The sequence below is a fragment of the Lissotriton helveticus genome, chromosome 2_2, assembly GCF_964261635.1.
Source record: "Lissotriton helveticus chromosome 2_2, aLisHel1.1, whole genome shotgun sequence".
In the NCBI taxonomy this organism is placed as follows: Eukaryota; Metazoa; Chordata; class Amphibia; order Caudata; family Salamandridae; genus Lissotriton; species Lissotriton helveticus.
Window position 1 is genome coordinate 407,306,370 of NC_136060.1, and position 26,899 is coordinate 407,333,268.

Below are 26,899 nucleotides of genomic sequence, written 5' to 3' on the forward strand. Positions count from 1 at the left end.
TTGTTTAACAAAAGGTCAGTTCCACTATGCAGCATCAACAAAGGCAAACGATGAAAGAGCCATTGTATAAAGCCCAACTCCATGGGGTTAACTTGTAAGTGAAATGCTAGAGAATCTGCCGAAATAGACCAATCTTAAGATAAAAAGGGATTAAATCGCATGTGGTACCTGTTCCCAAGGAACCACGCATGATAAGGGAAAACAATTCTCATCAAAGAGACCCTTAAAGAGAATGCGGTGTCGGACGAGCTCAGACCTATTTCAAAGACCAACTCTATTTTGCAGCAGTAAATAAGGAACTGATTTGCACGCTGCCAGCTCAGATGCGACTGGACCATGGAAGTAGAAAGGGAACTTAGCAACTCGTACTGCAGCCGTTTTGTACGGAAGAGGCGAAGAGCCATAGAACCATGAATAAAGGAGGACTGCAGAGTCAGTAATGAAAAAGCAAAGCAAGGGAGGAAATGGATACGATTATAAAACGCCTAATACAGAAAGTCAAACAATGATTCAAAGTGCAATTACATAAAGGATTATTTGAACGGGACCCTCAGACAGGATAAGTGACTCCTGATCTACTGTATAAAAAATAGATTTAGAAATCATCAATGTGCACACTGAACAACATATATACTTAATATGCATTCAGTCCTACAATTAATTCGAGTAAGTATAATGGGGGGCAGGAAAGGCACGGACAGCGGGAGGGGGGCGGGAAAGGCACGGACAGCGGGAGGGGGGACGGGAAAGGCACGGACAGCGGGAGGGGGGACGGGAAAGGCACGGTCAGCGGGAGGGGGGACGGGAAAGGCACGGACAGCGGGAGGGGGGACGGGAAAGGCACGGACAGCGGGAGGGGGGGCGGGAACGGCAAACAGCAAGAAAAAGCACTCACCTGGACTTCTTCCGGCGGCGGTCGGCCTGCAATGACCAAAACAAACCTTCCCCCCCCAAAAAAAATAGGAACCGCCCACCACCGCAATGACGTTGTCAAAGGGGCAGGATGAGAAAAAATCCCCGGGAACGCCCACCATTCGCCTCGCTGAAAAACGGATGCCTCTCTCTTCCAATGGCTAGCCTCCATTTATGGAGCTAGCCAATGGAACAGAGAGGCGGGAATAAGCCACATACTGGTAAACAAAAGTTTTCGCCTGCGCCGAAAAGCTGCGTGGCGCAGCTTTCGACGAGGCGAAACCTAAAAAACAAGGGAGCCTAAAAAGCAAAAAATAATTGTGATTAAATGAGGTCAAACCCAATTCTCACATGTTATTTTCTTGGGAAATATCAGTTTACTGTTAAGCGGAACACATTTTCACCTTTCACAAAAAACATGTGGCTCCTTCATGAAGGTGAAGGAAGGCAGTGCTGTTAAAGAGGCTAGCGTAGTCTTGTTAAAACAGTTTTAACAAGACTACGCTAGCCTCTTTAATTGCATCCAGATCTTAATCTTAAGCCGTCAAGATCTTCATCTTAGTCCATGTAGCTCAAGACTGGTGGATGTGTTGTTAAACCCACTGGACTCGAGAGTCCTGCACCGCCTTCGTGGTCCACCTTAGACTGCCTGGTTGGTAGAGAGACTCTACAGAGTGAACTAAAGCAAGCTCTCAGTAATGGGCATGGACATCCATGTGTGAGATTATGGCTACTGTACTTCATTTCGCCTCCTTGTTGTTCAAAAGGCAGTTTGTATCCAACAAAGCTGGCAGGGAAGCAATTGAGCCATCAGGGGCAAAGAAAGTGGGCACATCCTCCTTGATTTGTTTGGTGGCCACATGACCAAAGTTGGTGCTGGCATAATGTCGCCACAAAAAATGCAGAATGTACACGATCACCGGGGCTCGTGACATAGTTAGACATTTTGCTTCCTTTGACAGACAAAGCAGGAGATCACTTCTAATAGAAGTCTGAATAACAGACCGGCAACATCCGTAGAGTGTCACAAAGCTGCTTTGGATTTCATTTAGGCATATTTTGTTAACTTCTAAATCGTTTCAAGTAGAAAGCTTTTTGAAATTACATATTGTGCAGGAGATGACGGATTGTGTGGCAAACCAAGTGAATCACTAGTGATGCAAATTCAAGCCACATAATTCCATTGAACCTCAAGCACAAAATGATGTACCATTGCCTAAAAAAAGATGCGTTTTACAGTTTTTTTAATTCAGCTTTTAATTCCTCAGCTCAGTTATTGAATTGGTTTGTGTCAACTGGAATGTGGTTGACATTACAGGTATACATAGTCTTTGTTCTATGTTATAGGCCTTGTTTCTATGATTGAAGAGGTAGCCAAGGATTCCTGTGACACCCTGAGTAATAACGTCATGACTAGTGTTCCCCATAACCTACCTGAGAAAATCATAAGCAGATTTCCTTAAACAGATGTCCATTTTTGTTGTAGGTATTGCGGTATGTAACGTGCCTGCAGCATCCGTAGAGGAGACAGCAGATTCTACTATGTGCCACATTTTGAATCTATACAGGCGAACTACATGGCTGCACCAGGCATTACGGGAAGGCACAAGAGTGCAGAGTGTGGAACAGATTCGAGAGGTAGCTTCTGGAGCTGCGAGGATCAGAGGGGAGACCCTTGGCATTATTGGACTAGGTAAATGGAAAATTTGAAATGCATATATTCTGATCTCTAAATATATTGAAAACTCTGAAGTAGTTTTGTTCTCCTTCCCATCTTTCTCTACTTTTTTTCTCTCCATCATTTCTTGTGTTGTTGTCTTTTGCCCTGGCTCATATACTACCCTTTAATTCTCCAACTCTTCGTTAACAATCAATTTGGCATTCCTTTCTGTATGCTTTATTTTGCATGACATAACCATGCGCGATGTTGGACCGATATAAATAAGAAAAAGATAACATATGGAACGTACAGGAGAATGTGTATTGCTAGCTCCATTTGCCAGGTTAATGACCAAATGGAATATTTGGGGAAAGCTGTATCTGATTTGATTTATCTTTATAGAAAAAGTTGCATTTTCAATTGTGACATCATTTTTATTTAAAAACCCAACCTCTACGTAGTTGTCTGTGCTTAAATACATCAAACCTGCTAAACAAACATTATTTTAAGCAAGTAAAGAACATTTACAGAGATTCAAATGCAAATATCCTCATTCATTCTCAAAAGCACATATTTTAGGTTCTTTACAGTTTGATATTATTGTGTATTTTTCAATGGATGTATTGAATATTATAGCATGTTGCAGAATCTAAAAATGTTCAGTCATTGTAATGGAATAACAGTTGTGCAGTATAATTATGCAACTTTTAATAGTTTGATCCAGAATGTGCTCCACTAAATGAACTATCTTTGACACTTGTCCTTAAAAGTATTATAATCAATGTTCACTACAAATGTCTACTTTAAACTCTTCACCACTTTGTTAGTTGACGAACAAGACGTTTCAGCCCTATCCAGGTTAAGATTGCCTGTGACAAAGGGTTGCACAAACTTTCCTTAAAGCATTGCATTCAGTTAATAAAGTTAGATGTTGGCCCTGCGACTAAGCTTCATACATTTAAACTTTCAGGCCATCATAGATTTAGAAAGGACATTCAATGCTGTGTCAAAAACTACAGCAAAAAAACATATTGTGATGAATAAATATTTGAGCGGAATCCCCACCTTATAATTCTCATCCTAGTGCCACACAGGACCCAGAAAATTGTTCCACGAGTAATAGCTCTCCAGAGTCACTAGGTAGCACTGCATGGCCTCAGCTGCAGCTCCACTCGCCACAGATGTGACAGCATCAAAATACATAATATCAGGGGTGTGGAATTTAATAAAAGATCTACTTGTCCATGGGGCACGTTACTTCATAAATATACTTGTCCTGTAACAAAATCCACTTGTCCCTTTGTTGCCATGTAGTGCAGCAACAAATTATGGCAGCAATCTCCTTATATAAGAGCTCTGATACTGCCTCTCTTATTATGCCAGTGCTCATACCATAGTAGTGTTTGAATACTAGCAATCCCTTTATGTTGCCACGTTTCCCCAGAACTACATTCTGGGGCTGATGCTACTGTTACACAATAGTTCCAGGGTTAGAATGCCCTTTTGAGTCTGTGCAAGCCTACTAACTTGCATGTTTTAAGGGTTTTCAACAACTCTTCTCCAATCTTTTCCCATACTGCGAAATATTGGAAGTTTACTCCTGATAATGGCAGACGTAAACCTTCTTCCAGAGTTGGGGAAAAAAGTGGTTGGAGGGTAGCGAACTTGCAAACACTCAGATGTTCGGATGAGCAAATCTGAACTTGCATATTGTCTAATGCTAAAATGCAGTTCCCAAAATTTTCTAGGAGTACTATTTCTTGCCCTACTTCTGTAATGTTTTGTGAATTCACGAAAGCTGTATAGCTGCACTTAATGCAAGGACATATACCATGGCTTCACTTTTGAGACTTTCTGTAATAACTGGGCCCCAAATTTGTTCTGGCGTTAACCAGCTGGCTTCACTGTGAGTGACCTCTTCTTCTATTTGGCAAGGAGCATGGCGGCACGCAAGTAGTTTTGTTCAGTGCCAATAACTACTGTGGCAGTGTGTGCTTTTTGAGACCAAAAACAATTTTTGCTTTTGCCAATGTCTGTTATAATGGTGAGGGCCCAGCAGCTCCCACACCAATAAGGTTTTACAAAAACCATGCCAAAACAAGTCACACATTGACAAAACTAAAAAGCTGACCACCAATTTCAGACCTACTGGCTTTGTCAGTGCTTATTTATTTTATGTTTTCCATAATCTTATTGAAACTGGTTTCACTGATCTTCCATTATGAATATTTTTGGGAAATACTAGCACGCATCAACACATTTTACTAAAGGATGCTGCAAAAAAATGGTACTTGAAATTTTACAGTAGTTTAGCAAAATGGTTTTTTTCCTACTTTCATTTTTTTATGAACATTTTATTTTGAATGCAAAGAATCATGAATCTTGCTTTCAAGCTTCTGCAAATATTTTGCTTCTAATCATAGAGCATTCTGGGAGCATTAGACATTGCTCAACGGTGTGGGTCCGGTACAACGAACCCGAGGATGAGCGCGATTTTTTTATTGAAACAATTTCTTTCTGTACGTTTTTCTCTTTGTTAAACAAACACTTTACTCCATTTCTCTGTGTTCAATCAATACGTTCATTTATTCCATCATCCATTACTTCATGGTGAAATTTCAAAACACGGTATGTAATCCAACAATTTCATGTAACCCAATGCATGTCGGGTCTAGAAGGAGACCCTTCCTCAGGGGTCTGTAACATAAAGATACATGACGCAAGATCAGCCTTTCATAAAACAAGATATTAAAACGGCTTGTCAAGGAACATCTTCAGCTCACTTCTCCACAGCTAGGAGCATACTATAATTTCCTAGAAGTCTTCTCTCATACCCACACAGAGGCTGAGTTTCATAGGAGCGGCAGTAGATACGAGTCATTCCAAGGCTTTTCCTCTCCATCAGAGGATTGTGAATATTTGGGTTATGTTTATGACTCAGGCAGCGATCCCAGGTTTTGGAATTTCTATGTCTGCTGGGCCTGATATCGCAGCACATCGTGTTGGTGGCATAGCCACATGGCAGATAAATCTCCTTCACTGGACTAAGAGAAAGCATGAGCTCCAAGACTACGCTAGCCTCTCTGATTGCGTCCAGATCTTCATCTTAGTCCGTCAAGATCTTCATCTTAGTCCATCCAGATCAGGACTGGTAGATGTGTTGTTCAACCTGTTGGTGGGTCATCCTTTCCACCGTGGCTGTGGGTTTAGTAACGATTTTCTCAATGATGGCTCCTTTTGCTGTCTCTCTGAGTTTAAGTAGATGCTTTGAGTCACTTCTTCTTAGATGACCACGCATGACAGCTTCATCTTGAAGAGACCGACATTTCATATTCTTGCCCAAATTGGAGAGTCTATGCATGGCTTTCGTCTCTACAGCATAGAACAGGAAGTGTTCTTAGTTTTATGCCATACACTCTCCTCTGAATGATTTCTTGGGGGATGCATTCAGGTTAATTTGATCACTGCATCTGCTTTGCGCTTTTTCTGTGATTCTGCTATTCTGATCTCCCCAGACTGGACAATGAGGATGTTGTGCATCAATCTGTTGTCACTCCATATTCGTCCCGCTCAGGGTGCACCTGCTCCTGCAGCACGGTCAGGTCCTCCACCCCAGTCCCGACAATGCAGCTGTACACGTGGAAACTGAGCAGTGCACACCACAGTGGTGTTTTTACTTTCCTTCTGAAGTTGTGGTGTCAGCTTGGCTACCAGGAAATCTTCCCCAAAACCTAGTTTATGTGGGTCAATGGAACAATTTTGTCCAATAGTGCAAATCGGAAGTTCTGCCCCATTTCAATCATACCTTTCTAATGTTCTGCATTTTGTTCTCTCTTGCCGGGAAATTTCGCAGCAGTGGCCTCTGTTATAGGTTACATGGCTACCCTATCACCCTTGTATGTCAGCCTGACCGGCATTCACTGTTTAAGTCACCACTAGTGCACATTTTCTAAAAGATGTATTTGAATTATTTACTCCCATTCACTTATGTTGACTTTACACTTGGCAGGTCCATTCAAGCCAATGCCTAGTTTTACTTCTCATTCAGAAGACTGTTTTCTTGATGACAGTGACGTCAGTCTTAGTGTAAGATAACTTCAGGTCCTCTCACTTCTTTCACCATTCACTGTATTTTACCTGGACAAGTTGGATATTCTTACTTGTCCATCTTTTCTACTTAAAGTACTATAAGCTTTTTATATAGGCCAGTCCATCACTCTTCCATCTATTTTCTTTCTTTCTCCTGCCATCAAGGAAGAGGAATAGCAGCACAGACTGGACCCCAGGCATAGATTACATTACAAATTCAGATGGCCCACCACCACAATTCTGCCAGTGTATGGCAGACTTAATTCATGACATTTCATATAAATGTTGTATAGGCCTCACACTCCGTCACGTTAGTTTAGAAGAGACTTCTTTATTCACATTCTTCTTCTCTTATTTTTTAAAACATTATTTTCTTTATTTCAAATGTAACCAACGTGTTTCGTCACTACAGAGTTCTTCTGGGCATGATATGTGGATCATTCTCAGTAAGACTTTATAAATATATCATGAAATTGATTGTACACAGATTTTCTCAGAGTTAGTTTTCCACATAATCTTTTGGAATTAAATGTGGACGTGCCACTCCGTGTAACAAATCCAGCGTAATTTAGCGGTTAAAATAGTCGTAGTAACAACTCTGAGTCGAGATTTTCTATTCGTAAAGATTGAAAGTCCTTGAATCTCTTTTGTCGGTAAATTCGCAAATAAGAAGCTAGTCCTGCAGCCTGTTCTCAGCACAGGTAGGTGCTGGGGACACGCCGCAGGACTAACTTCTCATCTGCGGATAGAAAATCTCAACTCAAAAAAAATAAGAGAACAAGAATGTGAATAAAGAAGTCTCTTCGAAACTAACTTGACTGAGTCTGTTGACTCTATATAAGATTTATATTGAAATTTCATTAACTAAGTCTGCCATACACTGACAGAATTGTGGTGATGGGCCATCTGAATTTGTCAATGTTTTAAGGTTTTTCTGAACGGAAGTTGAAGAAGGCTGATCTTTCGGTTCCGTGCACCACTTCAAGCTATTGTGAATCTACCCCACGAGGGTGCTAGGTACGATAGTGTATTGCCTCAGCCTCTTTGTTTAGAATTGTCCCATAGATTGTATTACATTGACTGCACTAGGAAAGACAGAGTTGATGATCTGCCATTTTGTGCTAGATTATCTTCTGTTATGCCTTGGTGAAGAGAGTGATTGTGCCCGCTACACTATGGCCATGGCCACTTCTATGGCTCCCACTAGAAACTTTCTGGTATTTGACATCTTCCAGGCTACCACGTGGTTATGCTTCCATACTTTTGATACATTTCTGCATCACTGCCCTAGCATGCAGTCACTAGTACTTTACCAGGACAGCGCCTCATGATCTCCTTGGTTAACCAGCACCAGTTGGTCTCATTTCCCGAGGAGTACTGCATTGGTTCTAATTCACAACATCAGAAAACTGTGGGAAGATGCATCTCTCAGAAGGAAAAGTTAATTTCCTTTGGTCACTATATTTCCAGTGGATGCACAATCTACCCGCAGATTCCCCATGCCATCCATCCTCCCTGTATGCAAACTTGTTGCGTTCAGTACTTGTCACCAAAGCGTACTTTATAAAAATAAATAAAGAGATAACTAAAAGTAGTTGCTGGTGGACAAAATATTGTAGGAGTTCGCTACTCACTTTAACCAATGTCCACACCTGCTCCCGCAAGAACGATACCCAAACCCGGGAGCGGGTGAAGCTAATGAGGACGCCTACCTCTACGGGTGTTCAGGTGGGTGGGTAGCAGGGTGGTCAACAATTTCTCCCCTGAGACTTTTTTTTTTAAAGGACTCAAGCAGTGCATTTACAGCCCGGTTATAGTAAGGCTTTCAAAAGTCTACCCAAACTGAGGATTAGGTAGAGTTCATGTGAGCCAGGCGCGTGCGCATTGCACACCATTTGTCTGAGCCTGGACATCAGACTTCAAAGGAATCCGCTCCCCCGCCCTCTCCCCCCCATCAGACTTCTAATGAAGCCGCTACCCCACTCCTTCCCCCCTCCGCCACGCAATGCCAAGAGCATGTTCCATTTGTATTCATGCCATCCACAACAGCTCCTACCACGGCACACTGTTTCATGTTTATGGGCTCCATTGCCTTTCCCTTGCTGCAGCCTCCAAAGTCCTTGAATTCTCACTACACCTGCTGCTGCAGGTTATGCCCGGGTGCTGCACCACATGATTTAGCACAGCGCTCTCTTTCTTCATATCCCCTTCTTCCCCCATGTCGATCTCTTCCTCTCCCTGTTATTCCCATGTTTTTAATCATTGATTGTCTTTCCCTGCGACTTTTTTATTTTTATTTTTTGCAGTTTTATATAGCACGAATTATAGCGCTTTACATGAGCACCCGTTACGTTGCACAAGGACAGATTCATTTTTGGTAGGCAGCACGGGAAGATTAAGTGAATTGCCCCGCATCACACTATATTGATCCAACGCCGATGCTCGAGCCTGGTTTCCCAAAGTTGGCAGCTCTGGCCATTACGCCGTCATTTTGGTTCCCAGCCACTTTTAACCCTTTCACTCTCATTCCTTTACCCCCTAATGTTATGTGTAAGAGCTGTCAATTAGGTAGGGAGGAGCTTCCGCACAAAGGGGCCCTGCACATCAGCTGCAGTACCCCTATTCAGCTACAGAGACTCAAATACAGCCACTGCTCCAGATACATGAACGAAAACAATTCTAGGGACCAATCCCGGGAGTATCACCTTGGTGGTTCTTTGCTCCATTAAACCGTTTCTGAGTGCTCAAGTATTTTTAAATCAGTGGACAGAGGTATCACGAGAGTCTGATGTGCCTAGGATCTAACTCCTACTTGTTCCCGGGACTTCACATTTACCGTCCTATTGCATTTTGGTGACTATATCAGACTGGGCACTCCCTCCCTACCCCAGGTACTATTCAGTCCATTTTTTATCTATGCTCTTGCTCGCACCTTTTACATTAATTCTAAATACTTCCAATCTTGCCGAAAAGGGAGCAAAGGAATAATTTCAAAAAGTGTTTTCCCAAGTTCACACAATTTGGCCAAATACACAATATCTCCTCTCTCTCTACACCCCTCTCTCTACACCCCCGTCTCTCTACACCCCCGTCTCTCTACACCCCCGTCTCTCTACACCCCTATCTCTTTGTCTATCGCCCTCACTCTGTCGATCGGTCTATCTATCTATCTATCTATCTATCTATTGCCCTCACTCTATCTATCTATCGCACTCGCTTTATCTATCACCCTCATCTATCTATCTACTTCACTCTATCCATCTACTTCACTCTATCCATCTCCCTCACTCTATCCATCTACTTCACTCTATCCATCTCCCTCACTCTATCCATCTCCCTCACTCTATCCATCTCCCTCACTCTATCCATCTCCCTCACTCTATCCATCTCCCTCACTCTATCCATCTCCCTCACACTATCCATCTCCCTCACTTGATCTATCGCCCTCACTCTATCTATCGCCCTCACTCTATCTATCACCCTCACTCTATCTATCGCCCTCATTCTATCTATCTACCGCCCTCATTCTATCTATCTACCGCCCTCATTCTATCTATCTACCGCCTTCATTCTATCTATCTACCGCCCTCATTCTATCCATCTACCGCCTTCATTCTATCTATCTATCGCCCTCATTCTATCTATCTATCATCCTCACTCTATCTATTGCCCTCACTATCTATCGCCCTCACTATCTACCTATCTAACGCCCTCACTCCTATCTATCTATCTATCTATCGCCCTCACTCTATCTATCTATCCCCCTCTATCTATCTGTCGCCCTCACTCCATCGCCCTCACTCTATCTATCTGTCTATCGCCCTCACTCTATCTATCGCCCTCACTCTATCACCCTCACTCTATCGCCCGCACTCCTATCTATCTATCTCCCTATCTCCCTCACTCTATCTATCTATCGCCCTCACTCTATCTATCGCCCTCACTCTAGCTATCTATCGCTCTCACTCTAGCTATCTATCGCCCTCACTCTAGCTATCTATCGTCCTCACTATCTATCTATCTATCTATCTATCTTTCTATTGCCCTCACTCTATTTATCTATCGCCCTCACTCTATCGCCCTCACTCTATCTATTGCCCTCACTCTAGCTATCTATCACACTCACTCTAGCTATCTATCGCATCACCACAGCATTGCTCAGCACCACCACAGCATCACTCAGGGGCACCACAGCATCACTCAGGGGCACCACAACATCACTCAGCGCCACCACAGCATCAATCTGTGCAACCGTTCAACAACAACTGGTTCAAATATGTTCTTTCAATGTTTAAAGCTTTATTGCAAATGTCACAAAAAGATGTTAATATTTCACTTCTGTTCTTGGATTTTCATCACAATAAAATACACTGAACATAATCTTCACAAAAGTGATTTACAAAAGTTTAAGCTATTGCCATTAAAATTAAAATAACTTTTATTTAAGTAATAATTATTTTTAAAAAAAGCCATTGTTATTTGTAATATCAATACATCTAAGTCACGTAAATACAACACATATTGCATTACAAATCCTATAGGTGTCATATTTGCGAAAGTTAAGACTATTGGCATTGTAAATGACAAAGCTATTAATTTAGCTATTTTCATAACCAACACATAAATACAAAATTTTGTCATTTACAATAGCAATAGTTCAAACTTTCCTAATGCGAGACCTATTGCATTGCAAATGCTTGTTCCCTTTGCAACAGTTTTCCCGTCATTCTCTTCCTAGTTTTTTTTTCCTTACTTCTTTCCCCATTGTGTGTTTTCTCTCTCCTGCTCGCTTCAATGCCTTATGATGAAAAAATAAGTGCCGGTCACCAGAAATTGGTGCTGGTGGGCCGCACTATCAACCACTGTTTCAATTTATTCTTTCTGTTCAAAGAATAGTTATTTAGAGGAACACCCGAAGCTGGATTATTGTAGCTATATTTGAAAGGGGCTCATGGTCGGGGAAGCAGAACCCTTCCACTATTCAATGTGAATTATTAATGTAGTCAATTGTCTGACACCTAGGTAAATCTGTTGTCTGTTAGCTGCTTTAACTAGAATGTGATTCCCGTGCTCAAAGCAGTTGTACAAAGTTCTTCAAACTTTGCTTTGTGATAAAACTAAAGCAGAATCCTTGAGCAAATTTTGAGTTTGTGACAAGGATCTAAATTAACAATTATTTTTATGTATATTTGTATTTGTACTTCCCAGGCCATATATCAGTTCTACTAGACCTTTCACTTTGGATGTTGGTAAGAAAACAACTGTATTCTGTTGAAATTACTGCCACTTATCTATCAATAAAAACTAAAGAGTACCTCTATTATGCACCTAATGAAAAAAGAAATCCCTCAGGGTAGTTTCTAGTAATACTATTTCATAGATTCATTTTTACGAGGCTGTTTAATGATATCTTCTGGAGTTGCAAACTGGTGAGTTAAGAAGCAACATTTTGCTTTTAAAGTTTCAAGTATCCTTTTTTTTCTCTCTTAGTCTGACATTCTTTAATTCCATTTTGCTTTTGAATGTAGCTGTTCGTTTGCTGTAGAAGCTATGCCAACTTGATGTTTCTTTTTCTAAAACTCCGTACGTACCATCTCCCTCCGCTCCTGCCGAGGACCAGTAGCCACTCATGCAAAAGCAAGCCCATTCCCACAGGTCTCAGTGGTACTTACCATTGATAAGTCGGAGCAGCCTTCTCTCGAAATGTGACCCTGGGATCCAGTAGTGAATAAGGAGGGGTCCATAGAGAAAATTAGACTTCTTTGGGCTCCCTGGGGCTCAGAATGGATTTATGTATGAGAATTCTGAATAAGGATCTCCCCAGGAGAGAAATGGTGAGCCCCTTACAGGGTATAGACAAATTATCTTATTTGTGTTTACCCTTCTCTTGACTTTGCTCATCAGTTGGCTGTGGACCCACATCGGCATTTGATATTGTCAACTGGTGCATAGGCACTGCAGTTAATCCTCTTGTTTATCTATTGGTCCATGTGTTATGGTTCACCCTCAGAAGAGGTGGGCCTTTACAGAGGCTCAGATGATGGTCTGGGTCGTCAGTAATGACATTTGATATGAGGGATCATTTCAAGGCTTTGATTTAATGATTGATACTTCCAACTGGATCTGGAGCTTGACTCTTTTGATAATTGGTTTGGCTAAAACAGAAAGATTGACACCTAGCCCAAGTTGGACCGGATGATACCATGAGCACCGCAGGTAACATCATCTCTGGATCTTTGCTGGGCTAACCTATATGCACTGTATAAGCAGCATGTAAGAATTAGGTGTAAAGAGCCCTTCATAAATTTCTCTCAGCCATTCCAATGGGGCATAATCAGAGATAAATAAGTGGCCCTGAACAAAAAACAAAACAAATGAACATACTTCTGCTCTGAGGCATGTTGATGCTGCTGCTTGGGCTGGAACACCTGGAGTAAATGTGAAGCAGAAAAGCTTGATTGAAGTTATCCTGGCTCTACAAAGAGTCGAGATAGCGTCATGTGGTCCTACAAATTAACTAGGGCTGTTTATCCGAACAACATAACTGTCAGAATATGGGGACTGGGTCTGCACATATCATCAGAGTATGTTGACCAAGGTTCCTAGCAAGCTCACAGTGCCCCATCTGAACCCCTAATCTTACCAGGGGATCATGTGGTATCTGCAACCTCAGAACATGACCTCACTAATTCACTAAGGAATTAGTGGAAACAGATCTACACTTTCGTTGTTACTCAGGCATGCCTAATTGAAACACAAAAAATATACAAACTAGCTTTACAAACATCTGATGAAACAACGGTATTCTTGTGTAAAAAGCTTGAGCTGCATTTATTAGTAGTATGAACCAAAGCCCTGTAAACAGCATTACAAGAATGGTGAAAAAGATAAACAGTTCAACCATTATAACATTGTTGCGTGATTATATAATTATATTTATACTTCTATCTAATACTACCTACATTAGCGAAAGCATAGTGTGAGTACCTCTGCCAGATCTCTTGGGACTACCCAACCCTCCACAACCCCATACATGAGTATGATATATCTGGAAGTTGATCTGGGTTAGAGACGGCTTTTGTCCTTTTCAGGATGAAGGTTAGAGTCAGTAGAGCTGCAGCTCAGTCACAGTGCATAGCAATAATCCCAGCCAATGCGCTCCTCTGCAGAATTTGGCTCAGAGGTGAATTATATAATAAAGGCACCTTTCCAATTGCACTGTGTCAAAGTGCAGCGCTGATGTGATTATTTGTCTTCAGACTCAGAGTGGTCGCCAAGCGGACAACCAAATGCAATGGCTTCTCATTCAATGTTCGTTAGCCTTGTACAGAGTGTACTGGTGAGATGATAAAATGCTTACTAAGAAATGTGCTGCATGCAGAATGATTTTTAAGTATATTATCATGTAAGTGCAAGGCATGTAAAAAGTAATCATTAGAAATGATGTCAAGTTTAAACATGCAGTTTATAATGGAGACGTGCGTGGGCCCTGTTGAACCAGTAAGCTGGATCTTGCATTTCAAAGGAAAGAGATGTTTGTTGAGTCAACCGAGAAGCGGTTTACAAAATTCATAAATGGTATCATCAGTAAGTGTATTGCAGTCATCGTTTTCATGGTAGCCTTTAGTATTAAATCTTTTTATTGAAAAATCAGCTCGTGCATAGACAGTAGAACTTCCCATAAATCGAAAGACAGTCAATGCAGAAGAAAATGGCATGGGAAAACATTGACAAGAGCATATGTTGAGCCTAGATGAGACACAAGGCTCTCTAACCACCTGACCAATCTGCAGGCCAGCATTCAAAAGAAAAAGCAAGAACAGGAACCAGCGCCCCCAACCCCCACCTCCCCATCCCTCCCCCACCACTCCCCCACCTTCCCCCCACCACTCCCCCACCATCCCCCCATCACCCACGGTCCAGGTCCAGTACCCTTCTATTTTAACGCAATCATCCATTCCAGAGTGTCTCAAGAGTCGATCTTTGACAGGCGTAACAAACGGAAATACCGGGGGCACAACACCTCCCTGAATTCTGTAGCCAGCAAAGACAAGAATGGCTGCCACAGTTCCGCATACTTGGCACCTTCCCCCGCCTTAATTAATGACAACTTTTCCATACCCAGAACTGACCACAGGCGATGTAACCATCCTTGGAATGTGGGAACATGCAGTGTGCGCCAAAAAGCCAACACATTCTGAGTGGCGGAGCCTAGCGCTTTAGCAATTAATCTGCCCCTACGTGATCTCAACGGGTAGGTGATAGCATTGGGTAAACCTAGCAGGACATAAGCGGGGAGTCTTGGAATTTCCGTCTCAAAGTGTGCGTCTATCTCATCAAGCACCATCTTCCAGTACCACTGAATCCGGTCGCAATCCCACAGTAGATGGACCAACGTACCCCTCTCGCCACATCCCCGCCAACAAGATGTTTCCCTTGTGTGATCCATCTCATGTAACCTTTCAGGTGTGTAGTACCAGTACGTCACTAGCTTAGTGAAGGTGTCTGTCAACCTCATATGGTAGGCGGAGTGGCGCGTGCGATAGTAGATGCTCTCCCCATGCTAGCCTTTAAACCCTTATGTGACCCAGACCCTTCTTTCTCTAAGTATGCCTTAGGGTTTAACTGGTCATATCGATCACCACATTGTCTCTAATGTTATGTTATATTGATTTGTATAGCACACTAATCACATGAGAGGAGATCCAGGCACTTGGTCAGGTGTGTCGATTTGTGGCCCCCAAGGTGCTTATACGAAGAGCCAGGAATTCAGCTCCTTGCGAAACTCAAGAAGTGAGGAGGTCCGAATCCTATATAAATTCGGAGCACCTAGGTATTTCAAAAAAGTGTGTTTCAAAGTTCTAAAGGATGCCCTTAGTCTGTGGCATAAGGTCAGAACCAGATGGGGGATAGGGTATAACCCCGAGTATGCCCCAATCTGGGACTCTCCTGGGACACCGGATTGTCTTAAGGATAGCCTGGCAATATCAATCAAAATAGCAGGTATCCCCATCTGGTCAGATTTGGTATCCATATGTTGCTCTAAGAGCTAGGATTGGAGGGGGCCTCTCCAGATTTAAATATATGCAATTAGTCTCTTGGTTTGCTGTGGAGAAGAGGGAAATTCAAGGGATATGGGAGGTTGAACATTCCTTTAAAGATGTAAATCCTAAACGTAAAGAAATCTCAAAATGGTACAAGATGTTTGTAGAGGCAGAGGACCAGGATCTCCGCTCACCGCATCTTATATGGAATCAAATCCCCTTGGGATGTGGCATTGAAGATCTTTATGAACCCTCACTGAAGCTGCTGTACAAGTATGTTAAGCCAACAAATCTTAAGAAGAACCACTTCTTTGCTGTTAATCGATTATATTCCACCTCTGCCAAGATAGCAAAGTTTGCTTCTCTCTCAAACCCCAAATGCCCAAGATGTGTCCTTATCCATGCTAACGATCTGCACATCTGTTATTAGTGTCCCAGACTCTTCGCCTTCTGGAGTGGAGTTGAGGAAGCCTTATGTGGTATTTTCAGAGAGAGCGTCATCTTAAATGTGACTATAGTACTATTTGGAGATAATGGCACGCTGAGCAAGAAGTTCAGACATACACATAGAGGCTTATTGTTGTACCTAGTTTTAATAGCTCGAAGGGAAATATGCTTGAAGTGGAGAGACCCTTTGCCCCCCAAGCCCCAGGATTGGGTTAAAGCTGCCTCTATAATGGTTAGATTGGACCAGGGAAGTGATAATGATAACTGTCTGAATATCTGGCAGGCCTTTATAGTATGGGGCAGAGGCCTGGGCTTTGTGCAATACCTCCTGGTCCTATGATTACACCAAGCCACCAACAAAGTGGCAGGTCTGGTTCTGGACACTAGACCAAAGCGAATGCAGTAGTCGATGGGCGCACAGGCTGGTAGGGTGGCTATCCAAGAATTGCAGACGCTTACTTGGTTAGATGAGGACAAAAAAAAGTGAGGAGGAGGCTCTGATGTGTTGACTGAGGTTGTTCCATGTCTTGGGTACGATGTTAGAAGAATGAGCAACCTCCAGATTTGCTTTTGTGGATACGTGAATGAGAGTGTGAGGCAGAAAGTAGGTGTCTGATGGGTTTGGTAAAAATGTGAGCTGCTGTTCAGGTATCTGGCCATGTTATGTAGTGCCTTCTATCTGTGCATGAGAAGTTTTATTTGCCTGTGCTTGTGAATGGGGAGCCAGTGAAGCTTCCGGATGTGTGGTTTGATGTGGGTGTGGAGTGGCAGGTTGAGTATGAGTCTTGCAGCAGGGTTCTAAATGGTCTGGAGCCTGTGTAGGAGTTGTTTGGCGATTCCGGCGTAGAGAGTGTTTTGCCATAGTCCAGCCTGCTGGTGATAAGTGCCTGCCTGACAGTCTGTCTGGTGTTCAAATGCAACCATATGATGATTTCTCGCAACGTGCGTATGGTGTGCACACTACATTGACTTGAGCTGTCATGTTGAGCTTGTCGTCTAGGATGATCCCTTGATTTCTTGCGTGGTCGGTGGGTGTGGGTGTTGGTCCTAACTCTGACTGCCTCCAGGTGGATTCCCATGGGGAGATCTTGTTGCCAAAGACCTGTACTTCCATCTTGTCGGAGTTGAACATCAGGCAGTTGGTTTGCATCCAGTCTGCTACCATGGTCGTGAAGTTGGTTCCGGCGGTGGTTATTTTGTCCGTGGGAGAGAGAATATGTTGGTGTCATCGGCGTTTGAGATGACAGTGATGTCTTGTGATCGGATGATGTTGGCAAGCAGTGTCATGTATACGTTGATAAGGGTGTGGCTGAATAAGGAACAATCCTTGTGGACTCCGCATATTAGTTTCTTGGTCTCTGATGTGAAGAGTGTCAGCCTGACCTTTTGGGTGCTTCTCATGAGGAAGGAACAGATCCATTTGAAAGCGGATCCTTGCATGCTAATCTCGTGGAGTCTTCTGATGAGGGTGTTATGGGAGACAGTGTCGAAGGCCACAGAGAGGTCGAGCAAGATGAGGGCCACTGTTTCTTCTCGGTCCAGGATAATTGGAATGTCATCAGTGGCTGTATTAAGTGCTGCGTAGGTGCTGTGGTTCTTTCGGAGTAGAAGATGGTGAAGTTCGAGGTGGGTTGTGAGTTGCTTGTTGATGGCCGTCTCAATCACTTTGGCTGCATATGGAAGTAGGGATATTGGTCAGAAGTTGCTCAGTTGATTCAGGTCCCCAGTGGGTTTTTTGAGGAGGGCGTTAACTTCTCCAATGTTCCATTCAGTGGATGATGGAATGGCCAGTCCATATGAGCAGTGTGGTGGAGTTGTATTTGATGCTGTCACTTGAGGTGAAGATGGGGTCCAGTGTGAGTGTGTGTCCTGCGGTGTGTGTTGATTCTTGGATGAGCTGGGTGAGTCTGATGTTGCTCAAGCTTTCGAAGAGTGATGTAGAGCGGGGCTGTTTCATTGTTGCAGGTGAAAGTTGAGGTGACTGAGGAGAAAGTAGACTGCAGACCCAATGGAGAGCGGAGTTAATGATAAGGTTGTTAAAGGTGGCTTGTGGTCCATAACATAACATGTGTATTTGTAAAGCGCACGTTCACCCAGAGGTCTCTTGGCCCTGAATAACAGATGTTCATTGTTACCCAACCCAATGGTACTCATTTTATCGAGATGGATGAAAGGCTGAGTGGACCCGCCGGGATTTGAACCTGTGACCATGAGGTCGAACACAGGCCCCTGCAATGGATGCATTAGTCAATTGAGCCACCAGACCCGGTCCATGTGGTCGGTAGGCGAGGATTCATTTTAGAGTGAAGTTTTCTGAGATTTGCAGCTTAAAGTGCAACTTTTCAATAAATGGGGTAGTATTCTCTGTGGATGTTGTTTATTTAATGGATTCCTTGTAGATGATAGCAAGTCGTCCTCTTGATTTGAGAAGGCATTCCTGTCAAGTGATCTTGTTGCCCGCTGGGATTGCCATGGCGATGTCTGGAGCCGATGAGGGTTTGAGCCAGGTCTCTGGGATAATGAGAATGTCTGGCGCATCGCCACTCGGCAGGTCACATATTTCGTTGTGTGTTTGCTGATTAACCGTGTGTTGAGGAGCATTTATGCAAGTGGGTGTTGACGGGCAGGTTTGTTTTGTTGGTGGTTGTGTGGCGTGTGTGTTGGGAGGGGGTGGTGAGGGTGTTGTTAGTATTTGCGTGGGGGGTGTGAGTGTGTGGCTGCTAGAGAACTGGCAGTGGTTGCAGGTGAAAGCCTTTACTGTGGCGTTAGGCTCTGGACAGTAGCAGTTGGGGGGGAGGGGGAGGGGGGCATCCGTGGTTTAGTGACCTAAGGAGTGTTGCGGAGTATCGCTGGGCATTGAAAGGACCCGGGTTCCTAGGGCTGGGAGCTGTCCAGGTATGGACAGACACAGATGGGCTTGCTTCTAGTAAGCCTTTGACACAGCTGCTTTACACCCGTGTTGCAGCTGATATTAAGTAGGTGCTGGGAGAGGGGAGGAGTGCAGGGTGCTGCAATGCCATTTCCTGTGCTGATGGGTGATAGGAAATGAAGTCCTCTTGCTTGGCTTCTTTGAAAGACGGTTTTGGCAGGAAAACCAGTAATGTCACTTCCTGGCCAGATGAATGATGGGAAGTCAGTGATGTCACTTCCTGTGTAGGTGGATGATGGGAGATCCAGTGATGTCATGTCCTGTGCTCATGGGTGATTGGAAGTGAAGTCCTCTTGCATGACTTCTTCTTTTAAAGACAGTTTTTCTATCTAAGAGTTTTAAGGCAGGCGTATTAGAGAGAAAAGAAGCAGTTGTCAATGAACTACACCTTCTCCTCTACCAAGCAAAATAATCATATCTAACTCTCTCCTGGAGACCATCAAGTAATCTGCCCTTTTCAGGAGAAGGGTTTATCTGGATCACCATGCCTAGGATTCAGTTTTTCATTACCATGAGACCCTTTTGTTGGTGTCATAGGTTGTGGCTCGTAGTGCCACCTCCTCATTTTCCTCCCTTTTCTATCTCCAACCAGCCTCACAAGATTTCCTGGTGGAAATGTTTGCTCCACTGGTCACAGGAAGCATAATTTCAACATTTACTCCAGTTTCTTAGCAAATCTTGAATCAACCGATTTTTGCGATCTAAATTTTGCTAGAGCTCTACATTTTCCATATTTTTCTTTCCTAGGCAATCATTTGGGTTCTATCTGCAATCCAGATGGGTATTGGTCTCTGTACAACCAAATGGATGTTTTCTTTTACCTAGCAGAGAGGCCCACAGTCCGAATATTCGCACATTCAAAGTTGCTCCTACTTGAACTTGAACCCTTGGTTATTTACCAAGATGATGACAGTGGTGGCCTTTAACCAATGTTAGCAGGTTGTGCACATCTGCATGTGACTACATAACTGGTAAGTGGTAGCCACCCCCTAGTGTCATTGTGTCCCACTGCGAGATTGTTATTACCTGCACAACAAAGACCATTACTTATCTGGAGTTAATGCCCACCGGAGGATTGCAGTTGGCTTGTTCAGATCTTTTTACAGCAATGGGCTAAAGCCTTTAGTTTGAGTAGTCCCTGCTATCACTAGAATACTGACGGTGATTGATTCCCTATTGGCTGCATCTTCAGCTGAGTCCCAACATGCACCTTTTCTCATTACGGCTCTCTCCTAATCTTCTTAGGCTACTCCTCTGCAGAGATAACTCAATTTCTCCAAGGCAGGCTCCAAATTATCAGCAGAACTCGTGTCTCATTTCACGCCTCTACTTTGTCCGTGCAGGACCTAGGCACCATTGTTGTGGAACCAGGGTTTAGATGTTAAGTAGGGCTCACTAGCGAGGGAAGGGCATGCTCTGCTTAAGAACTGTGGTCACTGCCTTTCACCCACCCCTGCCTCTGTTTATGCCCCATCCATCTCTTCAAGACTGCAGACCTCTTGCAATTATAATGCTGCACGGGAACCATTGTTCTTGCCTTCATTAGGGCTCATGGCAACGCTGCTAGGCCATTGTGAGTCCACATCGTTTCAATCTGCCTTTTGCTTAGCATGATTGATATTAGGATGCGCCTTCAGTTAGTTCACGTATTTCCCTTTTAGTGATGTCTCCATAGGTCCTACTGGCTAATGGCTATAAAGTGGCCCCAGACGTGGACACCTGACTAGCTCTGCACCCTCTACATTCTCAGAACTCTTTATCACCCTTCCTGTGAGTGTCCTGTCTTGTAATCCCTGTTTTTGGTACGTTTGCTTTCCATCTTTGGTATTTGACCTCAAAAAGTATGTTCAGTGCTCTATTGCAAATTGAAAACACCCTGCCATCTTCCTGTCCTATTCAGGTCACTGCAATCGGTCTCGTTTTAAGTGGAATGAAAATGGCAGGCATTAGTATGTACAATGTGAACGTTTCGCTAAACATTCCCTTGTGTGTTTTAAGAACTTGCATGACATGGATAGCATCCAAAACACGTGTTAACTCCACGGCAGCCACAGCACAGCTGTTACAGCTGCAGAAGTCCTTTTGACACCCAAGCAATGTCAATGTTTTGGGTATATGCAATCTAAAGAGGAATTGAAGTATTTTAATCGATGGCTCTTTAGATCAAAGTGTGGTAAACCAGCTTGCTGAAAGTGGTGTCCGCAATTATAAAGATTAAATGAAAGTGGTTGTTAGTGTGGCTGGTACATTGTTTACTTCTTCTCCGTTTGTGTTTCACAGGACGAGTTGGACAAGCAGTGGCATTGCGAGCAAAGGCCTTTGGTTTTAGTGTAATATTCTACGACCCATACCTGTCAGATGGCGTCGAACGAGCCCTGGGGCTTCAGCGGGTCAACACTTTGCAGGACCTCCTATTCCATAGTGACTGTGTCACCCTGCACTGCAGTTTGAACGAACACAACCATCATCTTATTAATGATTTTACTATTAAACAGGTAGGCACATGTGCATCATATGATACAGTCCCTAATAAGTAATATATATCCTTTTTTGTTTTTAGTAAGGTTGAAAATTATGTGAGAGCAAGATGTTTACAGGCAAATTAAAGACCTCTTTGGTGAGGTCATGCAAATTAGATACTAGGAAGCGTTCTTATGGCTCTCTCATTTTTTTCATATGTGTATTACAATATTCTTTGAATTTTTGCGCAAAATTATTTTTTCACAATTTCGAAGCTGGCAAACAAAGGTTTATCATATGTAAAGTACTGTATCTTACAGCTGCGAACTAAAATGAAACCGGATATATGCAGCTTTAGAAAATGGGTTGAATAGCTAATTAGATGGTGTTTGCGATGTGATAGTATATGTAAACTAGAATTATAAAAGGAAAAAATGAAAATCTATCAAATCATAGTATAGTGAGTGCAGTTCTGTTTTGTTAATTTGTTTAATGTTGCATTAGCTATCTTATTTTCAGTTGCCTTCTCATTATTTCCTGGAAAATTTGCTCAATCGCGTGTTTTGCTCGATAAGACTACATTTTCTGCTTGGTGGACTACACTGGTTTAATGAGGAGACAAATACCAAGCAATCCATTTTTTAATGTGGATTTCTTAGAGTGATGATAGATTAATCCGAGCAAGTACGTTCATGCATGAATTAATGATATATTTATACAGTGCAACCAAGACCCTAACGGGGCGTTTTGGCGCTTAAAGAGAGGGGATAGATGACAGCAGAGCAACTACAATGCTTTTTCCTAAAAAGCAGGTAATTGGTTAAGCAGGTAATTGATTCCAGATCTTACATTAAGAGGGCACTCGTTCCAGAGCTTTGAGGAATGACAGTAAAAGAAGTGTCTTTTCCCCCCCCAAGGATTGAGATCAAAAACCTGTTGATTAGACCACATGAAGGGGTTATCTTTGACTTCAGAAACAATTCTGTACATTTTAAATACAGTAGAAAGAGAATATATAAAGAACGGGCCATTTCTTGTAGTCTAATGATAAGGTATGTAATGTGCACTGAGCCATAAAGCGTGATTTAAATATATTTGCTCATGATGACGCTGTAGCCTCCAACCTATGTCTAACCAACTTAGACAACGTTTCAGGCAAACAAAGGTTTTCACCTTTTCAGCTTTCAGCAGGACAGAAACTCACATTGAGTTCTAAATTGCATTGGATGTTGTTGTCAATTTAGTTTTTAGTCTGCTTGGATGTAGCAAATTGTTAAACATAGTAGGAAACACAGTTTAAGTTATTGGATGTTTTCCACCCCCGGTTTTCAATTTGTTTTGTACAAATTTACTCAGTGGAGGAATTGGTACTGATATGTCAAACAAGAGGTTTAGAATTTGGAAGCAAGCTATAAGGATACAGTGCGAGCGAAAAGGATAAAACAAGGTCCATTGTATTCCACCCAAAGTAACTTGGTGTGGAGTTATTTGGTGTAACTATCCTCACTGTTGTTTTCCTTGAGTTTAATGTGACCTGCATCAATGAGTTGTTGATGATGTGCATTCTGCGATTCAACCTGGGAGGCATTGTTTTTTATGTAATCTTCGCAAGGTATAGCTATGGAATCTTATGACTGCGAGTAGCAGATGTGAAAAACTAAATAGGAGGCTGTGGGGAATCGTATTTCATCCTGCAAAAGAAGACACAAGACTGAGAGGAGTAATGATTTGCCTGCCTTCATAAATGACTTGAGCTTGCAGTAGGCTATTGTTGGAAAGTGGATCATTGGTAGGGGCAAATGTAGGTCTGCCACTGGCACTAACTCCACTAACACAGTGTAAGGCACAGAATAGGTCTTGGAAAATTATTCCCATGCTCAACCTTTGGTAACATGGCTGCGAGCAGGCAGGCTTAACTTCAAAGACAGGCATGTAAATCATTTAAAAACACAAATTCTGTAAATAATCAAGACACAACACAAACTAGAACTCAACACCAATTTATAAAAATAGGAAATATTTTTATCTTTTAAACAACACCAAAACGAAATAAATCCACTGTAGGGAACCAGAGATATGAATTTTTAAAGATTAGTCTCTTTCTAGTGCTTAGAAACCAACAGTTCCCCTTTTAGTCATTTTGTTGCCTCTGACAGGGACACATTTACATTTACCTTAAGCAATTGTTCTGGAGGATCTCTCACCAGTCTTGTGCAGCCCCCTCCAGCAGGCTGGTTCCTGTTAGAACTCCTTTCTGAAGTTCTTATTGCGGGTCCCAAAGTATCCAACACACAATCCAAGGTTCTGGAATCTCCAACTTCAATTCCCACAATCCACTTGAACAAAACCCTTACAAATCCACTGGTAGTACTCCAGGCTGGGGACTCTTGTGGTGACGTTCCAGGTGAGCTCTGTTAACCTGTAGCTTGCAGGGAGTCCACTCTTTAGTCCTTTTGAAGCAGATTTGACCCACAGGGCTGTAGTTTCAAATGGTGCAAAAAGGCACAATCGCCAGAGTGCAGGCCATTAGGAAATGCACATCAAACAGCATGGCCTGCCTTGCTTTCTTAAGTTTCAAGCAGCAGATTTGAGCGGCACCGCCCTTCTCAGATTCTTATTCAGTGTTCTCTGGGGTCAAGCAGGAGGGCACTACTGTCTAATGAGCTGCAGGGTTCCACCCAAAGGTCAGACCACTTCCTGCAGAGTGTGGCAAAATGCTAACCCAGAAACCACTATTCCTTTCAAAGTTCGATATGTCAACATTTTCAGCAGGGACGGAAGAGCTGGCTAAACACACCCCTAGGATGGGTAATTTCCATAGTCTCTCCCCCTTGCATCTGCTCCTTCCTTAATCCTATCATCTTGTGGCAGGTGAACAGGGTAAGGTTGTAAATTACACTGGGTTCCTCCCCTTCTCTTGAGGCTTATTAAAACATATTTTATAAGTATGCTACATATATCTACAGGACCCCCACACCAGGAAACCTAGGGGAGACTTTAGGGGTTCTGAATATGTAAAAATATTGTAGATCCTCCCTCCACAGTGCTCCTACCACCAACTCGATTTTGGGCAGCACTTTATCACAATGTGGGGAGTGAAATGTGCAATTTCACTTTACCCAGGGCATGTAAAACTCATTTTTATAATCAATCAATCAATCAATCAAGTCATTTATAGAGCGCACTACTCCCCCGTAGGGTCTCAAGGCGCTGGTGTGGGGGGGGGGGGTGCCGTTACTGCTCGAACAGCCAGGTCTTGAGCTTCTTCCTGAAGGAGAGGTGATCTTGGGTCAGGCGCAGGTAAACTGACAATAGAAACACACGGGGAGAAGCAGAGCGGCCGCGAGGCCGGCGGCGAGACAGCTAGGCACAGCGAGGGGGCACACGCAGCAGCTGGTGGCCGTGCGGCGCGGGGGTGTCCCACAAGTGGGTCACCTTCTAGGTCCACCTTCTAGATACCTGACCCCCCCCCCCCCCACCCCTGGGACACCTAGGGGAGACCGTGGGGGTACCTAATATGCCAGAACATTGCAGGTTAACCTTTTTTTAAGTGCCCCAAACTTAAAAGTCGAATTTGGGCACAATTTGCTTTTTAAAAGCAGTCCTGTAGCACAGAGACACTTTTAAAAAGACCTCAGGCTTCAGCACTGCGCACATTCAAGTGCAGAAAAGGCTGCTGGCCTCTAAACGGCCATTCCCATTATTATACTAGTGACTGATGGGTAGTTTCAATCCCCCTGCCCTATTATGTACTAGGGCCCTAATGGATAGGTCATACCAATCACAAGGTACCCCAACCCGTAGTGTACCCTAGTGTATGTAGGTGTTTTCACTGTATTCTAAGTGTTTTCAGCCATAGCACTGGCCCTGGACATGGTTGGGCAGAGCCCAGAGTCAGACAGTCAGTCAGCCACCACCAGTACCAGTCATCAAAAAGTTGGGTGGTGCCGAAGGCACAGGATGACTTGGCAACAGCTATCAATATGCTGTTTCAGGTCTAAAGAATTAAGCCCCTAAAACTTATCATCTGCAGCTACTTTCAGGTCATGCAGGACGCAGACCAGGATATACTTAATTCCTGGGGCTGAACCGAAGTCTGCCTTAAAAGCACCCAGCATTTCCGTCCTAGGTCTTGTAAGGGATTGGCGACTGAGTTTTTAGCTGAATACATCTGTTTGGAAAAAGCATATCATATGTGTCCGGGTATGTTTTTGTTTCTTACCAGTGAGTTGCAGCAGTTTGGTTCACAACAGTGTTCATGGTAAATTTCAGTGCTGAGTGGTCCTGGCTTTATCATAACTGGATTTCCTGATCTGAAAGACGTGGCTGCCTCAGTGGCAGCAGAGTCAATGAAAAAAGTCCAAGCATTTTTGTGCTACTATATTCAGGTAACTGGTTTAGAAGTCAGAGAGTGATGGGAAAGGCATCTCAGACTGAGAAAGTGGTAATGCATTAATCTCCAGGGGCTCCTTTCAGCCACCACAGTATTGTCTGGTGAGGAAATGCATTTTAGCTGTTCAGAGAGATAGGGGGGAATGCTGGGTGATAGAAAATGTGTTGACTCCCACAGATTATGGAACTTGTGTTTGTTTTTACCCAAAGTTTGAGGATTGCAAGGGCTTCTGGGTAAGAAAACCTCTAAAGAGTCGCACAACGCACACTATCCTGGACTTTCCTGGTTGTCTAGTTTTCAGAAATCTGTGGGTTTGGTAGGTTTCTCTAGGTGGCAGCCGATCACAACCTCAAAATCCACAAATACCCACACTGCAAAAACAAAAGTTGGTTTGGAATGGGAAAAAAGATTATCTGTATTGCGTTTTGAGTAGTAACTTCTTGTTCCCGCTAGGCCCACCCTCAAAAAGTGTGGGTTCCATTTTTATGTGGTGACGTGAGACCTGAGTGGTTGACAATTTTTGAATCGATGCAGATTCCAGAAATTAGCATTTTGAAATGTAAATAGATCTGTGATCTTATCCATTCACGCAAAGTTTGAAGTTTGCAGGGCATTGTGGGAAAGTGAGTGGGATCAATTCAAGTTACACCAAGCCCCCCACAAAAAAAATCAAAAAAATCCCTGGTGCCTAGTGCGTCCTCCTTGTGGAATTTTATGCGTCTGCAATACAGGAGCAGAAAATGTTTGAGGGAGGCATTGGAGACTAAGGGTCAACATCGAGACTCAATTGTCTGATCTCTAAGTTTTATTCATCATAGAATGAGTTCAAAACCTTCATGCTTTCACAAGCGTTGAGCCATGGTGTGTGTGTGTTTTAATAGGTAAGGATGTCTTAGAGCATATAGAACTTTACTTCCAGTGAGTGCTAGGGCATGAATCAAATTGGAAAAAAAAGAATTCTGACA

The 26,899-nt window shown here is 43.1% G+C and overlaps 1 protein-coding gene across 7 annotated transcripts in view; it reads left to right on the forward strand.

The window, feature by feature from the left end:
- CTBP1 (C-terminal binding protein 1) overlaps positions 1-26,899 on the forward strand; it is a 1,555,004-nt gene that overhangs the window by 1,438,949 nt on the left and 89,156 nt on the right. For all 7 annotated transcript variants that reach the window (XM_078678645.1, XM_078678646.1, XM_078678643.1 and 4 more), the window contains 2 exons: positions 2,399-2,605; positions 21,362-21,576. In XM_078678645.1, coding sequence (XP_078534771.1) covers positions 2,399-2,605; positions 21,362-21,576 — 422 coding nt within the window. The remainder of the gene's footprint in view (positions 1-2,398; positions 2,606-21,361; positions 21,577-26,899) is intronic.